The sequence below is a fragment of the Meriones unguiculatus genome, chromosome 20, assembly GCF_030254825.1.
Source record: "Meriones unguiculatus strain TT.TT164.6M chromosome 20, Bangor_MerUng_6.1, whole genome shotgun sequence".
Lineage (NCBI taxonomy): Eukaryota > Metazoa > Chordata > Mammalia > Rodentia > Muridae > Meriones > Meriones unguiculatus.
The window spans coordinates 46,768,632-46,795,240 of NC_083367.1; the positions used below are offsets into that span (position 1 = coordinate 46,768,632).

The following is a 26,609-nucleotide window of genomic DNA, read 5'->3' on the forward strand; positions in this document are numbered from 1 at the left end:
GGAAGGGAGCTTTGAAGGTGCGCATGGGTCACGGTACTGAAGGGTTTGTTGCTTTGTTTACCTTTAGAGACCTGGGTGTTTCCCTTCCCCTTTACCAAATGCCTGGCAAAGCTTCGGTTTGTAGTTTTCCACACTTCAATCCTTATGCCTTAATAAGCAGTGAGTGAAATCATGCCACCCTCTCCCCCGTCCCTGAGCCGTACCCTGCAGCCTTCCCGCTGAACTGAGAGGCCGCAAGCTCTTTGCCTCATTAAGACAGGTGACACCAGTTGGGGTCCGGGATATTTTGGAGAGAATAGGAGTGAAAACAAGCCCCCAAACCACACAATTCATTTTTTCTTGAACCGAACGATCCATCTGGTTGGCCAAATTCCGCTGCACTTGCACTCCTGCCGTGGGTTTGGAGTTTCCCTCCAAACGTATCCGTATCCGTATCCGTATCCGGAAAAGGAGCATGGCTTCAGTGACTCCTCCAGTGTTCTGTGAGAGGCCGGGCTGCATGTTCACCATTCAGTTGCAAACGTCAAGACAGTAGCAGGTGTGGGCCGCTGTCCCTAGGAAAGCTGCTCCTCCTGTCTGCCTGAAACTAGGTGTTGTTCTTGACCTATGGTGGCCTTGTTTCGTTGATTGGCTGAACGAAGTCTGCCTCTTTGACAGGGAGGGGTTGTGGGCAGAGGTGGGAAACACACCAGAAACAGTCTGGAGAGGGCGTCAAACTTCCTGCCTCGTTCTTGCCCCGACTGTAGTGTCTTGTCGTTTTAGTGTCTATGTATTCATTGCCGGTGGAAGGAGACATAATTGCTTTAATGTTTATTTTGTGTGCTTTGACTTTGCTCGCCTATCCACTTTATAAACTTTTTCTTTGTAGATTCTCTGGAATCTTATCCTAAGGTAATCACGGTATTTGAAAATATCAAGTTCTTCCTTTCTGGTCTGTTTTCCCTATTTACTATATTTCCTTTTTACTCTCCCTTCTGCGCGCAGAACGTCGAGAAGTCTGGAAAGTGCGGGTCCTCTCCTTTCTGATCTTAGAGTGCTATCATCAGCTATCACCCCCCACACACACACACACAGACCCCCCACAACCCCATCCACCCCCATCCCTGTGAGGAGAATAGCTACAGGCTTGCTTTCTTGTTTTAGTTGTCCTTTTTAAAGGTTCCTATCTCTTTTTTTTTTCCGTATTATTTGTGCTACGTGTTTGTGTGTATGTGAGTGTGTGTATGTGTGTGTGTGTAGGTGTGTGTGTTGTGTATGTTGTGTATGTGTGTGTGTAGGTGTGTGTGGTAGGTATGTATGTGTGTAGGTGTGTGTGTTATGTGTGTGTGAGTATGTAGGTATGTGTGTTGTGTGTGTGTGTGTGTATGTGTGGTTTCTGGAGATTGGGCCAAGAATGCTCTCTACCACCGAGAAACATGCCCAGCCCCAGAATATCCCTTTCATGAATGTATATTGAATCTTGAATTCTTCTTACGTATACATTGATTGGATTGTGCAAAACTTCTTTAACCTTAATTCTGCAGGTTACACTAATTATTTTTCAAACACTGAATTAGTTTTGCACACTGGCAACTTTTTTCTTGGCTGAGGTACCTAACTTTTTTTTACATGGCCCAGTCTAGCTTCCAACTTGTGATCCTCCTGCCTCAGCTTGGTGGTAAGATTATTAGAATGCCATCACTACACATGGGTTGTAACTCTGCTATATGTTGCTGGTTACATTTGCTAGGATTTTGTTTACAGTTTTGTGTTTACATCCATGAGGTACATTAACCTTTAGGGCTTTTTGTTTGTGTGCTATAGCTGCTGGTTTCGATGCCAGAGTAACTCCAGCTTGATGAGAATAGGGAAGTGCCCCTCCACTTCTGTTTCCTGAAAGAGAAGGTGCTGACCATGGCAGACTTCTCCAGGGAAATTGGCTGGGCCTGAAGACTTCTTTTCCAGAGAGTTTTAATTTACTGGTTCTGATCTGCTTTCTTGACTCTCTCTGCTATATGGTGTGAGTCGCAAGTCTGTGTTTTCCAAGCAATTGGCCCACTTCATTGAAGTTGTCAAATGTCAGATGAGGTCCATCTGGGGAGACTGAAGGGAGCCGTCCTTCTGTCGTTGTGTGGGATTTTTTGCCAGTGGTGCCTGACAGCATTTTTGTCTGCATATCAGACCTCGTGGTAATATGTCCAAATCTGCTAAGAACGTCCTCAGTTTCTCTCATTTTCAAAACCTGTCACCCTCACAAGGGCCTGATTTTAGAACACAGTTGTCAGTAGCAGAGCTGTGAGCACTTGTGTGGGAAAGCCAGCAAGTCGGAGCAGGTTAAGTTTCCTTTTCATGGCCTGTTTACTTCTGAAGAAAAGCACCAACTTCTTTAAGTCCAAACATACTTTGAAGCCTTTTGTGACGAGCAACTGAATACTTTAACAGGAAGCCTATGGCTCGCCTTTCCCTTGCAAATGCTCCACAGACTCTGTGACTTAAAGGTCTTGCCTGTATTGAATGACCATGCTGGTGACAAAACCATAGCATGAACCGACGCCTTGCTAGCTGGGGGCACAAACAAAGGTCAGGCCCCAGCACGGTGGGGACACATTTCCCTGGGGGTGAAGCTGTCAGACCACACCGTCTGACAACAGACCTAAAGAACGCCATGATGTTGGGGGGAAAAATTAATAAAACTGTGTGGAACAATCTTTATTTAGAAATACATCATGAGACTAAATGGAGTTTCATGTGCTTTCTTCTCCCTGCCCAGGGACCACCAAGTGCCTGTAGCATGCCCCAGCCGCTGCCCACCCTGGCACTTTCAGTGTGCCGCTGTGCTCCCCATTTGAAGGTACAGGTTCCCAGGCTCATCCATCACTGAGGTGCCTGCATTTGGAATGCAGGTACCCTAGATTCTCATCCCAGATGTACTGAGTTGGAGGACAAGGAATTAAATAACGAATTAGCCTTAACCGATCACCCAGCAAAAAGCACCCATGGCCAGCACTACTGCTTGATGGTCGATGCTAGGAGGGCCACTGCAAAGAAGCCGGGCTGTCACTCAGCTGTCATTGTGAGAGGCACATGCTTAACCCAGGTTCTCTGGGTCCAAAAAGCAAAGTAGCCCTCTCTGCAAAAATGAGGAAACCAAGTCACCAAGTCTCTAGGAGCTGAGGCCCAGACTGGTATCCCCAGCCCTAACTCAGATCTTTCTCCCACTTGCAAAACTGGAGAGGCAGCATCTTACACTCTTGCCATTGATCCCTCGAGACAGGCTCTCACTCTGCAGTCCCTGCTGGCCTGCAACCCAGCACACAGAGCAGGCTGGCCTCAGACCTGGGGGGGGGGTCCTCCTGCCTAATCCCCCTCTCCTCTAGTACAGGCATTTGGGCATTTGCCATCACATCTAGTCAACTGCAGCTCTTTCAATGGAGCAGGTACAGGCTATGGGGACAGAAAAGGTTTGGGGACCCTTCTCCACACCCACAACCTTGAAATATCATCTCCATCCTTGGAAAGAGACTGAGATGGATGTGGGAGATGGCATCTGAGGACAGGGCAGAGCCTAGGAAGGGAAGGCTCTTCCCGATATATCGTCAAGGAGGATTCGGCCCCTAAGAACCATGCCTTGCCCTTCTCCAAGCTAGTCACACTGGCTGTAGCAGAAAGGTGGGCCTGGCTGGCCTGGTTGGCCTGGCTGGCCTCAGAGCACCCTGAAGCCTCTAACTTGTGCTATGACAACAAGGAAGGCACTGTCCTTCCCTCTCTTTCACTGGTAACTCCATGGCCCTCCCAAACTGTGCCACAGGCAAGCCTTCCCATTCTGTCTTCAAGTCTGAACAGGAGACACTGAAGTGGGTGTGGCTATGCCAGGGCCTTAGCTCAGGCAAACACTGGGCCTGTTTTGTCCTAAGCTCAATATTGTCTTAGTATTGCTTGTTGCTTATTTTTGTGTTGTAAAATCTGATTATGTCAGTGCTATAAAAGTATAAGCAATTATTTTTTAATTCTACAGACTATGTTATTCTAATCAACAGAAATCAGCCGATACTTCTTTAGCAAATAAACTTAATATTCTGCATGCTACGGAGTTTGGTTAAAAATATGATAGGTTATTAGAGCAAAATGAGGGGTACATTTTGATGACAGCAGCAGTTTTTACACTCTGCACTCTGAATTTTGGATTTTAAAAGGGAATTGTTAAGTCTGAAGGACAAGTCACATCTGACTTCTCTTTAAACATTCAGAAAAATAATATTCTAGTCATTTCCCCCACCCCTTTTTCTGAGTTTCCAGGAGCAACTGGCCATTTCTCTTGGCACCAAGCGAGCACTGTGGTATACTAAACTCAACTCTCATTTAATAAGGGGGGGAGGGGCTTAGCACCTCTTCTCCCAACAGGGTCCATCCCCGTCCTTCCTCCTGTGATTCCTGCTGACTCGAGAACCCTTCACATGAATATGTAAGTCACTCTTGATGCTTACTGTATTATATGTCTGTGTGTCCTGAGGAGTCTGTGAGTCCATCTTGGACAGAGGGTTTCTCTTATGCACATGGATGTGTCTCTGCTTGGCACTTTGAGAAAGAGTGTATAAAAATAAATAATGGTGAGCGAATGCATGAGTGGGTTAGTGAGTATTTGTATACTGCTGTTAAGGACTTCATTGATATATATTCACATATCAGATTCAGTGGTCCTTGTCAATCTGTGGGCGATTTCGACCCCCCCTTCTCTGTTCACATGTGTAGAACAAACACGCTGAGCTCCAAGGGTGCCATGGTTTCTCCACTGAAGGGCCCAGTTCGCCAGATCTCAGCTTCTTTGAGTGTCTTTGGCTGTTTGTCTTTTCTTCATTCCCTCTCAGCCTCCGGTCAGGTCAAGTCCCTGCGGCTGTGCTGGCTTTGATAGCAGACAGCGCAGAACTGGAGGTGGGAGTCAGGGCAGAGATGCGTTTGGAGGACTAATTGGTCTCAGACGGACTTTGTATCTCTAGGACTCAAGAAAGAGTGTGAAGTGGCTGGAGAAATGGCAGCAGTTAAGAGCTCTTGCTGCTCTTGCAGAGGCCTCAGGTTCTATTCCCAGCACCCACGGGGTCCTTGCCTCCAGGAGGAAGAGACACAGGCACACGGAGGTACCAGAGAGGCCTTGAGATAGCTTTGTGTGTTTGTGACCCATGAGTACAGCGGTGGTTGGCGATCACTTGAAAAACACTCCACAATCAGGTACTCAGAGTTAAGGAGTCCAGGCTGCAGATTGGATGTGCCATCACCAGACAGCCCCATCCTGCCGAATGTCAGGGTCCCACAAGGAGCATTAAAAAACATGGGTGCTGGGTGCCCACTCTCCCAAGATGCCTGACTCTCTGGAGGTGGCCCTAGCCTGGGAATAAGCAGTAATGAGATTTCCTAGACTTTCCCCTGTCAGTTCATGCATGACCACAGGATGGTGCTCTCTTCATGGGAAATGCCTGAAATCCACCACCAGAGCAACAGCTTTTGTATTCAACTGAACTAAAAGAATGCATTTGGGAGGGTTGTAGTCCCCATCTCTCCTTAGTCTTGTCTGGTTACAGGAGGGGGCATTTCAGGTTCCAAATCCCCTGTCACTAGTAGTGTTAGCTAGGGTCATCCTCGCTAGGGTCATCCTCCTAGATTCCTGGGAGTTTCCCTTGTCCGAGATTTCTGCCTCATCCCACCCTCACACACCAATTTCAGTTCTCTCTCCCTCAGTCCTCCCCACAATTGATCCCTCCCATTTCCCTCCCCATGCCCTCTCCCATCCAGGTCCCTCCCTCCATCTACCTCCGAAGTCTGTTTTATTTCCCCTTCTGAGTGAGATTCAAGCACCTTCTCTTGGGCACTCCTTTTACTCCTTTGGGTAGTGCTGGGGTCTCAACCCAAGACTTCACATGCCAGTCAAGGCTCTACCACTCAGCCACACCCCAGTCCCAAAGCTTAGCTTTTGCTTTTCACATTTTGTAAAATAATTTTTTTTTAATTTGTTCTGTGGATCGTAGCATGACTGTCCTGTAATTTATGGCTCATATCTACTTACTTATGAGTACATACCATGTGTGTCTCTCTGGGCCTGGATTACCCTCACTCAGGATGAAAACCTTCAATCCAAAATTTACCCTGCCTACAAGATGCACAGGGATAAAGATGGAGCAGAGATTGAGGGAATGGCCAACCAATGACTGGCCTAACTTGAGGCCCACCCCATGACAGAAAGCCAACCCCTAGCACTATTAATGATACTCTGCTATCTTTGCAGACTTGAGCCTAGCATAACTGTCCTCTGAGAGGCCTCACCCAGCAGCTGATGGAAACAGATGCAGAGAGCCACAGCCAAACTTCAGGTGGAGCTTGAGGAGGTATCTTGTAGAAGAGGAGGAGGAAGGATTGAAGGAGCCAGGGAGGTCAAGGACACCACAAGAAAACCTACAGAATCCACTAACTTGGGCCTTTAGGGGCTCACAGAGACTGACCCACCAATCAAAGAGCATGTATGGAATGGACATAGGCTCCCTACACATATGTAACAGATGCACAGCTTGGTTTTCATGTGGGTCCCCTCACAACAGAAGCAGGGGGTGGGGAAGGGGAGGGGAGTGGGAGGGACTTGGAGGAGAAGAGGAGGGGAAGCTGTGATCCAAATGTTAATTAATTAATGAAAAAGTAAAAAGACTGGATTTGGATTTCAGGACATCCCTCCAGCATCTCAGCGGAGTCCTCTGTCCTTGGTGTACAGCCCTGTGGTCGTTGTTCCGCTGTAAGAAACCACTGGGGTGGGCTGTGTCTTCAGTTTCGAACTCCTCAAAGATAATAATGCACAAGAGCCTCAGACTGGGCATTTCTGATCATGATTGTTACCACCTTATCCAGCCAAGCCTCTACCAGCTGCCAGGAGCATTCTATTGCTTTCTTTAAAACAGTCCTTTGAAAGAAAATTGAGGCAAAGAGCATCGATGTGTTCCAGGTTCCACAGTGAAAACTGGCAGAAGAGAGCTTCCTTCCAGAATCCGTCTGCCCACCCAGCAACCCACCCATCCACCCATCCATCCATCCACCCACCCACCAACCCACCCATGCATCCATGCATCCATCCACCCACCAACCTACCCATCCACCCACCCATGCATCCATCCATCCGTCCATCTATCCATCCATGTATCTGTATGTACATGTAGACAGTTACACCACATTTAACTTTCAGAAGCCCTAATTTAGACTTCTTTTTCACATGCTTGGCTATTCTACTCATCTATCTGTTTGACATAAAAATATTAATATCTAAAATAGAACGATGCAGACAGATTATTAAATGACAAACAGCCTTAAAGAATGTATTTACATTGACAGGGTTGACTACTCTCCTGAACAGTTGATTTTTACATCATTTGGGGGTTCATAGTTTTTCTTTTCTGAAGAGGGATTAAGAGGGTCTATTAATTTTTTTTATTATGTGCATTGTGTGTGGTGAGTACAGGCATGGGTGTGACAGTCAGGACAACAGTGAGAAACCGGTTCTCTCCTTCAACTGCAGGTCCCAGGGGTTGAACTCACATTGTCAAGATTGGGCAGCAAGCCCTTTGTCTTCTGAGCCATCTTACTGGCCCAAAGTTTAAGATTCTCTTTTTCAAAGTGGGTAAGTGCCTTGAACTCACTGGCACAGGAGACAACTTCCTGAACAGAACACCAACAGCACAGGCTCTAAGAGCAATAATATTTATTTACTGATTAATAAATGGGACCTCATGAAACTGAAAAGCTTCTGTAAAGCAAAGGACACTGTCACCAGAACAAAACGACAGCCTACAGATTGGGAAAGGATCTTCACCAACCCTATATCTGACAGAGGACTAATATCCAGTATATATAAAGAACTAAAGAAGTTAAATAGCAAAAAATCAAGTAATCCAATTAAAAAAATGGAGTGCAGAGCTAAACAGAGATTTCTCAATAGAGGAATATCGAATGGCAGAGAAACACTTAAAGAAATGCTCAACCTCATTAGCCATCAGGGAAATGAAAATCAAAATAACCCTAAGATTTCACCTTATACCCATTAGAATGGCCAAGATCAAAAACTCAAGAGACAACACATGCTGGAGAGGTTGTGGAGAAAGGGGAACACTCCTCCATTGCTGGTGGGAATGTAAACTTGTACAACCACTCTGGAAATCAATCTGGCACTTTCTCAGACAACTAGGAATAGCGCTTCCTCAAGATCCAGCTATACCACTCCTAGGGATATACCCAAAAGAGTCTCAAGTACACAATAAGGATATTTGCTCAACCATGTTTGTAGCAGCCTTATTTGTAATAGCCAGAAGCTGGAAACAGCCCAGATGCCCCTCAGTGGAGGAATGGATGCACAAATTGTAGTATATCTACACAGTGGAATATTATTCAGCAATAAAAAACAAGGAAATCATGACATTTGCAGGTAAATGGTGGGATCTGGAAAAGATCATTCTGAGTGAGCTATCCCAGAAGCAGAAAGATGCACATGGTATATACTCACTCATATAGGCATATAATATAGGATAAACCTACTAAAATCTGTACACCTAAAGAAACTAATCAAGAGGGAGGACTCTTGCTAAAATGTTCAATTCCTATCCAGAAAGGCAAAGAGGATGGACATCAGAAGAAGGAGAAAAGTCAGGAGCCTGCCACAGAGGGCCTCTGAAAGGCTCTGCCCTGCAGACTATCAAAGCAGATGCTGAGACTTAAGGGCAGAGTGCAGAGACACTTAGGAAAGGAGTAGGAAGCAGCAAGATCTGGAGAGGACAGGAACTCCACAAGGAGAGCAACAGAACCAAAAAATCTGAGCACAGGGGTCTTTCCTGAGACTGATACTCTAACCAAGGACTATTCATGGAGATAACCTAAGACCCCTGCACAGATGTAGCCCATGGCAGTTCAGAATCCAAATGGGTTCCATTGTAATAGGAACAGGGACTGTCTTTGACATGAACTGATTGGCCTGCTCTTTAATTACCTCCCCCTGAGGGAGAAGCAGCATTACCAGGCCACAGAAGAAGACAATGCAGCCACTCCTGATGAGACTTAATTGAGTAGGATCAGAAGGAAGGAAAAGAAGACCTCCCCTATCAGTGAACTTGGGGAGGGGCATGCATGCAGAGAGTGGAGGAAGGGAGGGATTGGGACGGGAGGAGGGAGGGAACCACAAGGGGGATACAAAGTGAATAAAGTGTAATTAATAAAGAACTTAAAAAAAGATTCTCTTTCTCTTCTAAAAACAAGACTTATTATTTTTTAAATTTATATATATGTATGTTTGTCTATGTGGGTATATGGGCGTGTACACGTGGGTACACTGGAGGTTGGAAGAGGGTGTCGGGTCCCTTGGAGTTGGAGTTACAGGTGGTTTTGAGCTACTCAATGTGGGTGCTAAGACTAAACTCTGGTGCTTTGTGAGACCAGCAAGCATTCTTAACTGCTGAGCCATCTCCCCAGCCCTTTAAAGAACTGCAGCCCAGATTCCTTTGGTGATAAAACTTAACAAAGACAGGTTTTACTTAAATGAGTCAGACAAGTGCAGTGAAGGAGAAATCAGCTTTTATTTGCAGATTTGTCATGTGTCCTTCGTGTTTCCTACGAGGTCCAAGTTCCCGACTCAGCATCAAAGGTGTGAGTGACTGCAGTGAGGGATGTGGGTGAGCAGAGTAAGGGTGCCAGGTGATGGGGGTAGCCCACACTCCTGCTGGTGTGTGGCTGCTGCTCTGCAGCCGCCAGCACCTGGTACCTGCCCTCCTTGGCTCTCAGAGGGAGACCTGGCTGTGAGCTGGAACTTCACACTTGCTCCTTGCCTGATGGTTTTGTAATCCGTGTCCTCATGGGATCGGGTGCTGCCTGCTGAGCTGTGTCTATGGGTTAGACACAGGCAGAAATGAGGAGGCCAACGTAAAATGCTTTCCCCTTCAGTTTAAATGCCCAGAAAGCTTCCTTTCTTTTAAACTGAAATGTGGGATTCCACCTGCTTCTTATAGCAAATATATTTCTAAGGCATGACTCTGTGCAGCCGAGCCCAGAGATGCCCAGGCACCCTGTGTTCACTGTGTTTATGTTCAAGGCTCAGTCAGGAGCCGACACGTCAGGTTTTGCAGTAATCTTCAGGAGTGATGATTCCACTTTATGATGCAGAAATGAGTCCAAATAAACAGGCAAAGTGCATAAAAGGACAAAGTGCATAATTGATGATGAGGAGATGCTGCTGCCAATCTCACAGTGCCATCTCCCTGCCTTTTTTCATTCATGTGACTGTGACAATTCCTTCTTGCTTCTGTCCCCTTCAATCCAGTACTGCTCCGTCTGCATCTCTGTGAGCCGGGAAATCGTGCGGTGAAACGCGAAGATTTCCTCCTCTCCCGTAAACATGGAGAGCCCTGCTGAGTCCTGTGAGCAGAACAGACAGACAAAAGCCAGCCCCAGTGAAAACCATTTCTCTGAGGAAGACCTGCACACCAAATCCAGGTTTAAGAAAACCTCCAGGCTTAATGAGTTAGATAATATATTTTTTTCATGTATAATCTCTTCAATGGGACTAAAGTGCCAACCGATCAAAGCAATAGGTAATCAAGAGAACCAGAAGGAAAAGAAAAATATCAGATCAAAGCTGAAATAGAGAATCCAAGCACAGAATGTTCTGCTCAGAATGGAAGTTCTCTGCAAATTCTAAAGGAACATGCTAGAAAGAAATCTCTCCTCAAAAGCAGCTAATGGCAAAAATGATAGTTTTGCCAGACATGGTGACTCACTCTGTAATCCCAGAACCCCACAGGCTAAGACAGGAAGATTGTAAGTTCAGAGCAATACCTTGTCTTAAAAACCCCAAAAAAGAGAAAAAGAAAGTTAGGAAGCTCCTGAGGACCAGGCCTTAGGAGCCTTTTCTAGACCGAGTGACTGAAAGGCTCTGTGGGTCCCGGCTCTGAAGAACCTTCCTGAGACATGACGTTGCAAAGACTAGAGCTGCTTTTGGTCTTCAGGTCCCCTTGCTGAGGGGTATGTTGGGGTGCTCTTCCCTGTGAGGCCAGTCAGCTCCCTGGGCCTGGGGATAGTAACACAGGCGTATGGTCATGAGAACAGCTTTGGGTCTTCCTGTCTCTCCTTGGGAGCTTGCTCTTTAGTTCTTTCAGACCCTAATCCCATCTTCCCCACTGGGTCGCCGTGACTCTAGGACTCTGAGGTCACATTCCTTGGTTTCTCCGTGAGGGGCCGAGCACACTTGGGCCTATGTCTGAACCGTGACTCCTGCAGAAACTTTGGAGCCTCTGATGAGAAACTATTTGACTGACTAGCCCCTGAGTACAGTCCTTGAAATCCTCGAAGGCAGTGACAGTACTTAGGTGCTGCTCTTTGAGAGGCAGCATGGCTGTGCTCCCACATGGGGAGTTTAAGCAGTTACTCCCACACTACCACAGTCTAAATGTTTGTGACCTTCCAAAACATCCATATCGAAACCTTGACCCTCAGAGGTGTGGCCTCAGGGGACACAGCCTTAGAGAGTTAGTTACGTCTTGAGAGTGGGGTACTCAAGAACAGATACAGTGTCTTCATGAAAGAAGGCCCAGGGAGATCCATCCTTCCTCCCACCACATGACAAGACAACATGATCTCAGCTCGAACTGTGAGAAACAGTGTCCATGTTGGATGAGCTGTACCTTACAGTATTTGCTACAGTGTTAAAGAGAAGGACTCACAAAGTAATCATGTTTCCAAAGTTTACTGTTAAAGCATTATTGCTTTCCCCCAAACTTCAACAAGAATTTACTGTTGGGCCTAGAAGAATTCTTGGGGTTGGTGTTAGCAATTAAATATTTTGAGATTTAATTATTTTTTATTTTTATTTTACGTGTATGGGTGTCTTGCTGAATGTATATCTATGCATAGTTCATGGAAGCCTGAAAGGACATCAGATCTCCTGGAACTAGAGTTACAGACAGTTAGCTGCCCTGTATGTATGTGTGTGTGTGTGTGGGGGGGGGGGGTGCTGAGAATTGTACCCAGGTCTTCTGGAAGAACAGTCAGTTGACAATTTAACTTTTGACAGGTCAGTGGTTGATAGCTGATTAATATATCCCATAATGCTTTCACAGAGGAAGATAATCCTTACGTCTGGGATGAATCCAGAGACCATACTCCAGAACATATCAGTCCGTTTTCTCCAGAGCATCCCTGAGCCTGGCCCCAGAGGTTTGCTCAATAAAAATGTTTGCCTAATGAAAAGTCTGGGAATGAAGCGCGGTTTCTTTTTCAGGCTGGGGACTTGCTGGGCACCCTAGGGACTCTGTTTCTGCTATGTGAAAATGAAGCATTGGCCTACACACTCAACAGGGCCTCCAAGATGAGACTCTAAATGTTGCTGATACAGAGACAAAACCTGCTAGAGAGCACCAACTCCATGGGTTGTGGACATTGTATTCTACAAAATGTAGAATACATTTCTACATCTACAAAATGTAGCATGTATCAGACCCCAAGCTATCAAGCTGTTTTATAATAAAATGAAATTAAGTTAATATCACCTACCTGGCTCAGCCCCAAATCGTCCATCAATATTCTGTTTTGCTCTAGCTCACTTTCATGATGCTGATGGAAAAATAAGCGTGAGATCGGAGCCGACGCGCAGCAAATGATGCGTACCTGCACCAGGAAAAGAGCAGACGGTGGGACTCCACTCACGTTGCAAGAGAAGTCTCCCAGGAGATAAAACCTTGGGTCTCTGCCTTTAAAATCCCTGTGCGTTTTCCTAGTAGTCTGTAATTGAGTGAGGTTTGAAAACCACGTAGCATTTTTCAATGCATTTCCACACAGCTTAGACCGCGCTATGAAGCAAACAGCAGGGAACCCCAAGCCCGCAGCCAGCTCAGTCTGTACCCCCTGGTCCTACTCCAGCACTCTTGCCTTTACTGGTTTGATTTGGATGTCCACAGCCCCTCCAAAACTCACGCTGAAACACTTTCAGCGCAAGACTGTTAAGGGGCGGGGCCTCTGGGGTCATGATGGTTCCACAAAGGGCTCTCAGAACCCTTTTCTCTTTTTAAGGCTCATTTTCAATTATGGATGCCTGTGTGTGGGATGGCAGAAGAGGGTGTCGGATGCCCCTGGAGCTGGAGTTAGAGGCAGCGCTAAGTGCCCCTGGCATGGTTGAGGGTTCTCTGAAAGAGCAGACCTCCCCATTAACCATGGAGCCACCTCTCCAGACCTTTTTTCTATTAGCATCCTGCCAGGACACTCTTCAAAGGGCTTTTTATCAAATTCCTTTCACCATCTCAGTGTTCAGTGAGTGTGTAGACACAATCATAGCTTGAAAACAGTTTATATCCTTTTTTTAAAAATTTACTTTATGTACACTGGTGTTTTGTCAGGTCCCCTGGAAGTTACAGACAGGTGTGAGCTGCCATGTGGGTGCTGGGAATTGAACCCAGGTCCTCTGGAAGAGCAGCCAGTGTTCTCAGCCGCTGAGCGGCTCTCCAGCCCCCAGTTTGTATCTTTTACATATTTTATGTTCATTAGTTTAGAAACAAATCGTACTTGTTCTTCATGCCATTTTGTTCTCTCAGGCAGCTGTAGCCCAGGCTGTTCCCCAACTCATTACACTTTTGCCTCTTTGTCCCATGCACCAGGATTACAGGCATGTACGCCATGCCCAGCCCCAAACACATCCCTCCTGATGGTTAGAAACCCCAGATCTGTTGTGAGCCTTTCAAAATTCATCCTTCAAGTAAATATATCAACACTTTAAAACAACGTGTTTTCTTTAGGGACTAGCATTCCCATTTTATTTTAATAAATCCTTTCAATCACAAATGACACTTTCTTCATTACTTAAATGGAAATGTCCTATTTCACAAATCTTCATGAATACATTCGAGAATAATGTCTGCTTAATGCTCTCAATTTCTGAAATAAGATAATTTTGACTATACTTTCAACGAGAGGAAAAAATCTCTAAATGTGTGGCTCAGTTAGGATAATGTCAGGGGTTGAGAGTGCCATCACACACTGCCAGGTGAAGCTTTTATCCCTTTAAACGAGGGAAGAGGTGGGCGAGGACTGGGTGAGAGGCTGAGCAATGGGGGGCAGACTTTCTTCAACCTGAGCCCTGACCCTCCAACGCCACCTCCATGTTTTGGATGCCTTTGACTCGTAGAAAACAGCCCCCAGCCTGCTGGAGGGCACCGGTGGGTGGAGACCCACCGTGAGAATAGGGCAGGGCCTGCCGTTGGTGAGCCTGGAGCCTCAGCCCCCTGACGTCACAGTCTGCTTCTCCTGACCCCCTGCTCATCTGGCTTTCCTGAGCTGCTTTCACCAGAGCCCGCAGGCAGGCTGTCTTTCATGGCTAGCTGCACTCTTCCTGCCCTGTGCTGGAGCCAGTCTTCCATCCCTTGAACATTCATGAGGAACAGGCATGAACCTCCAGGCCCCACGCCTGGTACCATTTGCTAGGGTGGGGGTGGAGGGCTCTGGAATCTTGATTTTAAGTGGCCCTGATGGGTCTGATGCAACCAGACCACAGAGGACTTCAACTATTCCTGGATGCCAAGGCTCATAGTTCTCTTTCTGAACTGGAGACTGAACATTGTCCCCACAGACATGGGATTCATGCTGCTTGGACCCCGGGCCCTAGGCTCCATGATGGCAACCACTGCATCTCAACTGCCATTGACTCTCAGCTTAGCATCCTGCTCAGAATCACAGAGGTCATTGGATAAGTATGTGAAACATTAAACTCTCACATCTCTTCCTTGCCTCCTTCCCTATAATAATCCTTCAATATTACAATTACTGCTTAATTTTGAGCAAAGACCAGAAAGGGAAATTTTGAGTAGGTTTTTTTTTTTTTTTTTTTTTTTTTTTTTTTTTTTTTGTACTGTAGGTCTCTTTTTAGGGCGGACACTGTGAAGAGGGCTTGCCTAGGCTGTAACACTGCCTCCCCCACTAGATTTTTTTTTTTTTTGAGACATTGTTTCTCTGTGTAGCCTTGGCTGTGCTTTGTGGACCAGGCTGGCCTTGAACTCACAGAGATCCCCCTGCCTCTGCCTCTGCCTCCCTGATTGCTTGGACTATAGGCATGCACCACCCAACCCAGACCCACCTCATTCTTAGGACTTTATACAGTCACTTCATCCTCACAAAATCATACAAGTATTACTATTACCCTCCATTTCTACAGAAGGAACAGAAAGCTCAGAGGCTGAGCTAGTCTCCGGGACAGACAGCCTGGCACCAGGGCCTGCTCCTTGACCACTAGGCTATATTGTCTTCTGTGGGCAGGCAATGGCTCTGCACTGCCTGCTAAGACACAGGGATCAAAAACAGAGCAGCACGGTGTCTCTCCCTACTCAGTTCCTGGGTGGCAGCGGGGGGGGGGGCATTATAGGGAGCATTTCAACAAGGCAAAGGTGCAACCATTTGTTCAGATAGCACATGAGCACTGAACACTTGGTCTGCTACGCGAAATCTACTTGTGGGCACTGATGTAGCAGCCGAGTGGTTTGTGCTGGAGCCTGATACTAACTGTGGCTGCTTCTACCAGGAAGTCCAGAGCATTCAGCCTGGGCCAAAGGTTGTTTTAAGTATTTTACATGGATCAACTTATGTAGTCCACACAACAGCCATCTGGGGGTAGATACTGTTATCCCCTGTTTACAGATGGGGAAACAAAGGCACAGAGCAGAAAAGGAATTAGCACAGCCAGGGTGCCAACCCAGGTCATCTGACTTCACAGTCTACCGTGTTTGGTTCTGTGAGAGGAGAGTTCATCCTTACCTTGAAGTCATAGAAGTTGTCAATGAGAGTTATGAATCTTCGTGCCTGGGTCCGCTTTGCCAGCGAAAATTGTGGAATGTTTCGTATAAATACCGTATCAAAATTCTTTGATAATTCCAAATAGTCGCTTGCTCCAAGTGGCTGTAATTAAAACAAAGAAAAGGGTGTTGTTTTCTCTGGATTCATTTAATTTGAATACTTGTCACAGAGTGCTTTAGAGGGTAGCTTTGGGGTGACTGGACCGATGGCGCAGTTTTTGAGAGCTGCGTAAGGACACAGGCAGTGCAAAACAAATGGCTAGAAGGGACCCTTGCTGTTCCTCAGCCTGCCCTGGCTGGAGTCTCCATCCCCAGATCTTGTGCCCACCCCTGGCTGAGCCAGGACACTCTCTTCAGCCATGGAGGGGTTCCAGGCTTTGAGTGGGTGCATTTCCGGTTTAACCCTGATGCTCTTCCACGGGCCCCTCCTGCCGAGAAGAGCTAACTCTGCCTGCTCTGGATGCTACTTACTAACTGGGCATTTGGAGTACAGTATGTGGTCCTTCTGCTCCTCAGCTGTACCTTCTAGAAAATGGCCATTCATTTCTGCCTCACGGAATTAGGAGGTTGGGTGAAATACCACTTGGCACAGCAGCTGGGGCACGCCTCAGAGTCTACCTGTCTCCGTGTCTTCCTTGCCACCCTGGGCTCACATCCTTTGAAACTGTCAGCCACGACAGAGCCTCCTCTCTTCAGCTTACCTCTGTCTCGTAGTTTGTCACAGCTGTGAGAAGTGACCGACACAGAGAGAAGACAACAAAGAATGGACCTGGTGCATGGAAGGAATGCGCTAGGAAGGCTCTACCCAGGAAGGCTCTGCCCAGCTTGGGAAGCTCTTCTGGGGTGCTGCTGATGACCCATCGTTGTGGCTGCTTTTGAGAATAGGGTCTATGTCGACTAGGCTGGCTGGGAACTCACTATCCAGCTCAGGATGCCTTGAAACTCAGTGGTCCTCCTGCCTCAGCCTCCAGAGTGTGAGGACTGAAGGTATGCACCACTCTGGAAGGCTTGCCCATTTTCACGATTACTATTTTGAGCTCAAGTGATTTACTTGAGGCCAAATGAGTCCAGTGTGTGGAGAAATGTCGTTTCTAATGGGAACTACCCCTGCCTGCACCCCAAACCACAGTGCAGCCTTGTGCATTTGCTTGACATTGGAGTCACAGCAGGGTCCTTGGGAGGGCACGGGATCACCACTTAGGGGAAAAGAGTGCCCAGAAGGGACAGGGAAGGTGGGGGGAGGCCAAAGTGTGCTAGTGTAAGCAAGGATGGGATTCACAGCCCTGCTGCTCTTTCGGAATCAGTCAGGACCGCCTCATCTTCTGTAAATCAGAAAGCATATGCAAAAAAGAAAAAAAAAAAGTAAAGCCTCATGCTTGGTACGTGGTTTTTATAATCAGGCTGGTGCTTTGTGCGTGGATGTGATTTTTATCAGTGCAAACACACGCCCAGGGAAAGCATTAGCAGGGGTGCGCTGGAGCGCTGAAGGCAAGTGGAAATCAGAATTGTGCCCACTCAGCTGTTTCACAAATTACACACCTTTGTCAGTAGGTTCTGCGCTTGCCATTATACTAGCAAATACCCCCCTCCCTCGTATCAGAAAAACGATTATGAGCTTGCTCACATAAAGAAAATACAGCATAAAATAGGAGTGCTCTCCTTGACAAACAACAGTCACTGGGGAAAGCTGAAGTTGCTCTTTAATGCGTCTAGCCGGGGATGACGAAAATGTTCGAGAGAAGGATGCTGATGGCTGCAGGACAATGGGTCCTTGCTAAATTCTATTGAACCACCCCATGGCTACAATGGTAAAGTCAATGTTCTGTTTTATTTTACCACTTTAAAACCCCATGTCAGGCCATAGACATAGAAGATTTCTTTCTTCTTCACAAACACCAGAAAGAATAAAATGTATTAATTGGTGAAGACTTTTCCAAAATAAGCTCCAATGAAATGAATTTAAAATATAAAGGGGAAACTTGTGGGCTGGGGTGGAGCTCAGTTGGTGGAGCGAGGGCCTCACGTGGGAAAAGTCCTGAATTCCATCACAGTACTTGTTAAACCAGCGTGGTGCACATCTGGACCCCAGCACTTGGGAGGCGGAGGGAGGAGGATCAAGAAACGCTCATCTGGAGTTACAAATCAACTGAAGTCAGCCTCAAACACTTCAGACAAAAAAAAAAAAAAAAAATTAAGAAAATGAAAAAAGTCCAGGTGTGGCGGCACACACCTTTAATCCCAGTACTGGGAGGCTGAGACAGGTGGATCTCTGTGAGTTCAAGGCCAGCCTGGTCTACAGAGTGAGTTCCGGGACAACCAGGGCTACATAGAGAAACCCTCTCTTTAAAATAAAAAAGGAAATAAAGTGGGCTTTTTATTGGTAAATACTTTTTGTAGTGGCTTTGTTGTCTATAAAGTAGCACCCAAATGAAAATTCAGGACTGATGTGGTGAGCTACATGGGTGCTTATTAATTTGAAGGGCTATGTCTCATCTGCCAAGACAGTTGAGGGGCAGATGTTGGCTCCGTTCCTCGAGTCAGGCAGCCTTGAACAGATCATTCTGCAGTTTGCTTTTCACGGTGAAGGAGATTCTTTCTAGCAGGCCTGTCCTGAGGATTCAACATATGTTTGTTTTTTGAGATAGTGTCTCTCTGTGTAGCCTTGGCTGTCCCGGACTCTTTTGTAGACCAGGCTGGCCTTGAACTCACAGACATCCTCCTGCCTCTGCCTCCTGAGTGCTGGGATTACAGGAGTGTGCCTTGGTGGCTGGCTGGGTTCGACATCTTGACTGCTCAGGGAATGCTGGCTGCTTACGGATTCACTGAAGAGGGTCCAGGGAGCAAGACTTAGCTCCACATTCAGTGTAGAGGGTACCCAGTAACAATCTAGCAACCCTTTCATGGGTGATGAGGTCAGGTAGCCTCCGTGAGAACCGCTGCACAGACCCAGTCTGTCCTCCAGGAGGAGACGCTGCTCCGCCAGCTCTTCCTACCACGCTCTGTAGTCTCCGCCCATGAAGTCACATGTGGGTGACAGCCTCTACAGCAGGAGCGGAGGAGCCTAGGCCCATACTGTGTTGGCCCTAATCAGTACACAGGATGTAGGAAGTGCTTAATATCTATGAAATGAATCAGTAAGGAGAGAGACTGACAAGCCAGCCAGGGGTCAAACACACACACACACACACACACACACACACACACACACACACACACGCTGTGTTAGCCCTAATCTTGTTTCCAAACAAAGTGAGTCTTTGTTGTATATCCTAGTACACACATAGGCAAAGTCTAGAAAGAGAAAGATACAAATGTTAAAAGTGATTATCTTTGGGTAATAGAGTAAAATATGAATTTTGTTTCTTTGTTATCTTTTATTATCCCTGTTCTGAACTTGTGTAACTTTTAATAGAAAAGCATGATTTTCTTAAAAAGTGGAGATAATTTTTATAATAAGCATTCATATCTCTCTCATCTATGTCATATGGTAATGTTTTTCTTTTTTTCTGTTTTTTTTCTCCCCCTCCCTTTGTTAATTTTCTTAATCAATGGATGAAAAACTTTTTTTCAAGGACATTTCAAAAGAAAAGAAAGCATGTCCCAACTCCCAAATTGTTAGATGCATTATTTCACCTTCAAATAGGAAAACTATAAAAGGGAATTTCTAAATTATTACATATATATTATTAAACAGCCATGTTTGCCAGGATAATTATGAAATAAAAACAAATTCTATATTCAACATTCAAACGGTAAACGCTTTTGCTGTTTTATGAGAGCCTACCTCATTCTTTCTTGTTTTCTATCCCAACCTTTAAAATCACAGTCAAAACCAAGAGCTGACCATTTTTCTGCACTCAGACTTGCAGCCCTGTAATGGGACACACTGTGTGTATCTGTTGGTGGTATCATGTTTGAGTCCTTAAAAATGAAAAAAAAAAAAAAAGTTGTTTCAAAGCTCTTGAAACCCAGTGTCTCTTAGATTTCTAACGCTAATTAAAATGCTTTTATTTTTATATTAAAGAAAAGAAAGTATAAGTGAGCACATTTTTTTTTTCTTTCCAGTTGGCAGAAGGAAAGGGAACTGACATTTGAGATGATGCTGCCTTGAGTTTAGAGTTACATTCAACTAGCACCACCAGGATAAGAGAGAGTGGCAGGGTTCCCGGTAGTCAGCCCTCACGGCCCAGCATCTCATGGCTTCCAGGGACTGGACCCAGCTGCTCAGTTTGGTAGCAAATGCCTCTTTCCGTTAATCTGTCTTGCTTAACCCTCCCTCTACTGAGTTCTTAATTTGGTTCAGTTTTGGGTTATTGCATTTTGCAGTTCTAGAATTTCTACTAGGATTTTGTGTGGGTATGTGTGTGATGGGGGCTCTCTATGTAGCCCACACTGGCCTAGAAATTGTATCCTCCTGTCTCAGCCTCCCAAGAGCTGGATTACAGGTCTTTATCACCATGCTCAGATTCCAACTTCTTTTTCTTCTTCTTATTGCATTGAGATCTCTCTTTTCTTTTCATTTTTACTTTTCAGTTTTCTCTGAACTAGGTGAGAGCTCTCTCTCCCTCCCTCTCTTTTTCTGAGTCAGGGTTTCTCTGTATAACAGATCCTGGGCTGTCTTGGACTTGTTCTGTAGAACAGGTTGGCCTCATACTCACAGAGATCCTCCTGTTTCTGCCTCCCTAGTGCTGGGACTAAAGGCTTCCACCACGCCTCAGGATTTAAAGCTCCTAAATCCTTTCTAAAATTTCCAAATCCAGCTTTTCATTGTCCTAAAATGCTCCTGCATATGTAAGCCTAGCAGCTTGAGCTCCACTGTCTGTGGAGTCCCAGGTTTCATGGTCCTGCCAGCCCTCACTCACTGTTCTTTCCCCTCATGTTTGGTCACCTTGTGCTACTAATTGATACTGGGGGGGAAAAACTTGTAGAATAATGTAATCAAAGCTCAAAGCTGAGTGTCTTCTGAGGACCAGCTCACACTTCTGCTGACACCCATGGCACAGCTGAACTGCCATGGCATGACTCTCTCAAGTGAAGATGCTCCCCACCCCACCCAAAGCGGGGCAGTTAGTGAGCGAGGTCTCTTGACAGCTGTGTTCTCTCATCTCTGTCCCATCAGGCTGGGAGGCTCTCAAAAGCAAGCTTAGCTCACCTCAATTTAAACAGATTAACAGCAGCATCGACACTTTGTTCTTCCTGCACGTGTTCATGAACCATGCTCCCTGGCCCGGCTGGGAGGCAGGTCTGGTGGTGTGATCAAATTCCAGCCAGCAGAAGGGAGAGCTTCTGTGACCACCACAGCTCTGGCCCGGAAACACAAAGGGCCCACACGCCTTCACTCACCTGCTGGCTGAATAGAAAAGACTCTAACGACTTAAAGCCAGGTAGAGGACTCACAGGAAGATGGCAAAGTCACAATCTGTGAGGGACAGGATGGGCCAGCTTCAGGAAATGCATGTCGATTTCTTAATTCTTGGGTATTAGCTGTTCCAGTAGTAGTCTATCCTAATATTTCTTTCATTAGGTGTCTCCAAGTTCTAACCGGCAGAGGACAAAACTTCTATTGTTAGGACAAAACTTCCTAATGTTCTCCTTTCTTTTCTTTTTCTGTAGCTCATAGTGGGCTCGAACTCACTATGTAGTTGAAGCTGAACTCATGCTCCTCCTGCCTCCATCTCCACACTCCGGGTTTAAAAGAGTGCACACCATGCCTGGGTTATGCATTGCTGGAGGAACCCAGGGCCCGTGCACGCTAGGTAACTCTTCGCCAGTGAACTGCAGCGAACGTCTATTGGTATGAACACAGACCCTTGTTCTTGGGTATTTCTCCCCTGGAGTCTCCCAACTCCTGAGGATTCTTTTCCATTTTTCCTTAAGATATCAATACCCACTCTTCCAAGAGGGAGGAGGAAAATCAAAATTTCTCTTCAGGGCAGCGCACACACCTGTAATCCTGATTACTCCGTGGCCAAGGCAGGAGAACCACTTGAACCACCATAGGTTTGAGACTAGCCTTAGTGCAAGCCCTTGCCTCAAAATTTTTCCCTCTTTTTCTTTGGATTATCACTTAAAGAACATTTATTAGAAGTTGCATTTAGCTATGTCCAGGCTGAGGTCAATCTTAAAAGGTACTGTTTGCAGAGACAAGTTTCTCTCTGCAGAGTTGAGAGGATTTAACTTGGGACATTTTATCCAGATTCAACATTTTATGTATTTTAAAACAGATCTGTGAACTTATTTTCTTTTCTATTATAGTTTTGTTCTCATATTTTATTCAATTTTTGACTACATGTAAATATATATGCAACATATTATGAATATATTCACCCATTACCATCTTTTGTTCCCCTACTCCTACAGACCCCTTTCTTCTTAAAGTCCCTCCCAACACACACATACACACACAATGTCACTATGCAGCTCTGGTGAGTTGGAATTTGCTCTGTCAATCAGGCTGGCCTCAAACTCTCAGAGATCCTCTTGTTTCTGCCTCCCGGGTGTTGGGATTAAAGGCAGCCACCACGCCTGGCTCCCTCATAATCTTTTTTCATGATATAACATACAGAAATTAGATGTTTTCACTGAGCCAAATGTTGATGAGGGCAGTGCAGCCCACTCAAATGGCATCATTTTTATGTACGCCAACTCTCAGTGAGACTACAACAACGCTGCCGCTTGATCCTTGCCTGGAAGCCCTCAAATGTATTAATTAAAAACCTCCCAGAAAATTGTGAGGGAAAACATCTGACATGTTTTTGGAGAGATGAAGGATGCCTAGGTGGGGTGGTCTGAGCATGGAAACGGCCACAGGTGTTCTTCCTGCTTGTCTATACCTACTCTGGATTGTGACCATCCACCTGTCTTACTAAGTCATGAAGTAGATCTGTCCATTTTTTAACCTGGGTGGGCTTTGTAATCCACGGTACTAGAAAGCAGCAGCAGCCAAGACAGTTTCCAGTTCTAAGCTTAGGTCTCAGCACCTAAGGTTTTACAGACCTAGGTCAACGGCTGCTGAAGCGGGGCTCACAGAAAGGGCTGACTGTCTAGATGAGAAAGCGCCCTGGACCAGCATAAAGCTGGCAGGCCCCCAAACAGACAAGAGTCCAACTCAGATCAGCAAAACTGCAGATGCCAAAGCTAGCCCAGCAGAGGCCAAAAGAACATCCCAGCTGACCAGGACACTGCAGAGCAGGAATAAATGCTTATTGTTTTCATCCACTGAGTTTGGGGGTGATTGATTATCCAGCAATAGCTAACGAGGGAGCACTACTACAGAATTCTATATTCCCGTTGTTAACAAGATCAGCACAAGCAGAAAATATTATCTAGATATTTTAGTTCTACAGCACTGCGAAGGACATGAGAGTATAAATTCTGTGATTTAGTTGATGCCATTTACTTCTGAATTGACTTCAAATTTTTTATGCTATAGTATAGATTTTATTTCCAAAAACAAAGGTTATGATTTACTACACACAGGAGTCAGTGAAAAGAAGCTAGAGAATTATGAAGCATCCTTCTAGGATGCAGGAAGACTTAGAAATGACCGACTAAACAGCAGAGAGTCGAAAGGAAAGAACAGAATGACATGAAGAGAGCATTAGGGGAGATCAGGAATGACTGGTATTTGAAAAGCACTCCAGTGGAAATATGAATGTAGGATTTGAATTGACAATTCACAGAACAAAAAAGAAATCTAAGCGCAGTGTAAGGGCCACTAGACAAGTGAGGCAAGGTCGCTGCACACTCAGGGTCCATAACTGCTGAAGAAAGACAAATCATGCCGACAGGACATGTGTCACACATGTTTTGCGAAGGAAAGTAAACTGCCACCCCATGTACACATGCGTGTAGCCAGGCCCCCATCCCACTGTGGAGGAAGCCTGTTCACTCATCCCAGAAAACAATGTGGTGGATTAAGTGAAGAGCCCTTTCCAAGGTGTAAACCTGACCCAGCCACCACATCTCTAGAAAACAGGGCAGATCCAGCAAAAGGGTAGCGCTGTGTCACCAAATGCAACCGTGACATCTGATGGGCGACGCGAGTTAGTAACGAGACACAGGGACGGGACGGCTGCCAACAGTCACAGGGCTCACGAAAAATATTACACGATACGGAAACACACTTAGGATAAAAAACTGAGTGAAAAAAGCACACTGCAGGCTTCTGATTGTGTTAAGATGTTCGTTTTGTTCAAATATGAAAGTAGGAAAGAAGACATTAGTGAAAAGGGGTCAATCACTACCTGCAAATAGAGTAAGACTTATGTTTGAAAAGCTGCACTTAAAAACTATATATTACAAAAGTAAAATGCATTGTGACAAAAAAATAAACAGGATAATATTAAGCAACGCTAAGTATCTTTACTAATTTCTGTTTATAATTTTAACACTGTGTGTGCGTATGCGTGCATGTGTGTGTGCGGGTACATATGTGCATGTGTCTACACACCCACATGAAAGTCAGAAGACAGCTTGTGGGGCAGGTTCTCTACCTTTTCATGGGTCCCAGGATTAGTCCAGGCTCACACAGAGCCTTTGCCTGCTAACCCACCTCAGCAGCCCGAATCTTTACTAATTCTGAATGAAGAATATTATTTATTTGTCATTCATTTTCAGCTATTTAGTCCCCTGTGTATCTCCTAATACTAAAGTCAGTGTGTAAAATATCCGACACAAATGCAAACACAATCACACACCACATGATTTTTTTTTTTTTTTTTTTGTCAACAGCAGAACCTATCCAACAGTGGTTCATGACTTTATAAAGGAGCGGAAAAATCCCTCTAGCTTAGTAGCTTTTCTGTACCCCTCCCACATTTCTACACAAACACTCACTGCGGTGCCTCAAGCACCGGGCATCAATGCAGTGGAACACTGGCAGCTCAGGAACAATAGGGTCTCCCGTAGAGCCTGTGTTTTAGTGAGCACATTCTATAACATTCACTTGACAAAACGGCTTAACGCAGCGTCTCTCAGAGCCTGTACAGACATCAGGAGTGTGTGACCGCCACCTTTACTGTATCACTGCACAAGCCTGGGAGGCTTGGAGGGTCACTATGTCTTACCCACTTTAGTCCCTAGCACAAAGGAACAAAGGTGCCTATCATATTTAAGTCACAGACACAAACACCGTCAGCAAGACTTCTTCCAGCTGTGCATGGTGGCACACGTCAGTCATCTTGGCAGTAGAGGCCAGGGGATCAGGAGTTCAAGGTCACCTTTCGATACATAGTCGGTTTGAGGACAGCCTGGGTTAGGTGAGATCCTGTGTATATATATATATAATATGTATTATATATATATATATATATACACACACACACACAAATAAAAGACTTCTAAATTAATTACAACTTGGATGAAGAATAATATTAAATTCTATAAGAACTCTGAAAGTTTACTGACCTTTTGACCATAGTAACAGAAAACTGACTTGCATACACAGCTATCATGGCAGCTGCAAATACTTATGCTTTTATTTTGCATTAGCTCATCCTCCTGTGTAAGTCAGCCATAGCATATGATACTTTCTGAAGCTGTAATTGATATTGTGAATTCATGCATTGTGCCCTATGAATAATTAAAGCACATGATTACTTCTGAGTACTAAATGGCACTTTAGTTAGTACCATCCTTGAGTATGTTATTCAAGTAGCATTATCTACAGCGAATTCTTCTGATAGATAATGATGACATTCTCCGTCTTTCTACCTGAGCAATTAAAAAGTTTAATAGTCTTTGATGCGGCTAGTTATCTGAATAATTTTCTAGACAGGAACAATTAAAATCCACTTATTCGATGGTTTGTGAATTCTCCACTATTGTCTCCAACTCTTTGTTTCTGTGGAAACCTGATGGAAACTTAAGGAACTTTAAATCTATAATGAGTTTGCGAAGAGCGTTTGTTTTCCTTAATTACCGGCAGTATACAGCTGCATTATACGTAGCGGTTTCTCTGGCAAAACTTTGAGGAATAAAGAGCTCGTTCGCTGTCTTTCTCCTGTGTGAGAAAGAGCACAGCTGCCTGCTTCCGACCCTGGTGCCAGGAATGGGGACCTCCCCCATGCCCCTGCCGGTGTGGAGTGCCCCGCCCCCAGGCCGCCATCTGCCCGACAGTAAGCAGCCGTCCACTTCGGCTTCTGCCCGGGGGTTCCTTTTCCCTGGCCTTGCTATGAAGCTTGTTCTAGACCATCACTTCAGCTCAAGTAGGATGATTACCCTTTCGAGCTATGTCCAGATTATACCATCCTAAGAGTCCCTCTTCGTCTCTAGAGCCTTTTCTTTGTAAATCCCTTGCGGTGGTCCCGAGAGCAGCTCGTTCAACAACTGTGTAGCATGTTGCAGGAATGGCAGGACCTCGTTCCTAAAGTACCCCAGGAACAAATGTTGGATGCGAGGAAGACTGAATGTGCCCTTCTCAAAACAAACCAGACATACCGTATGAGTTAGTGTTAAGCAGCTTAGAGTTGTCGAACTGCAAATTTGTGATTAGAAAACAACAATGAAATGTGTTATTGAAGTAATTTCCCCAAGAGTCAAACTGGAGAAATCTCAGGAAGATGAGGCCCACAAGACCCGGTTGGGGAATACCTCACGAATTCCATCCAAAGGTGTTCCTGGGAGTGCTGAGGAAAACTCGTCCTCCTTGAATGACATTTCAAGGTCAGGAGGCAAGTTCTGCCAAGTGTGCCAGACCTATCCCCTTTAGCGCTTAAGCGGTCCTCCTGGGAGGCATCTTTTAACGGTAGGCTTGTAGACACAATGACTAGACAAAGCAGCAAGGCTGCT

General features: G+C 45.6%; 1 protein-coding gene across 3 annotated transcripts in view; it reads right to left on the reverse strand.

Moving 5' to 3' along the window:
• Positions 1 to 9,550: 9,550 nt before the first annotated feature.
• Afg1l (AFG1 like ATPase) overlaps positions 9,551 to 26,609 on the reverse strand; it is a 150,782-nt gene continuing 133,723 nt past the window's right edge. For all 3 annotated transcript variants that reach the window (XM_060373466.1, XM_060373468.1, XM_060373467.1), the window contains 3 exons: positions 15,781 to 15,921; positions 12,538 to 12,651; positions 9,551 to 10,404 (listed from right to left, as the gene is read on the reverse strand). In XM_060373466.1, coding sequence (XP_060229449.1) covers positions 10,258 to 10,404; positions 12,538 to 12,651; positions 15,781 to 15,921 — 402 coding nt within the window. In that variant the 3' untranslated portion in view covers positions 9,551 to 10,257. The remainder of the gene's footprint in view (positions 10,405 to 12,537; positions 12,652 to 15,780; positions 15,922 to 26,609) is intronic.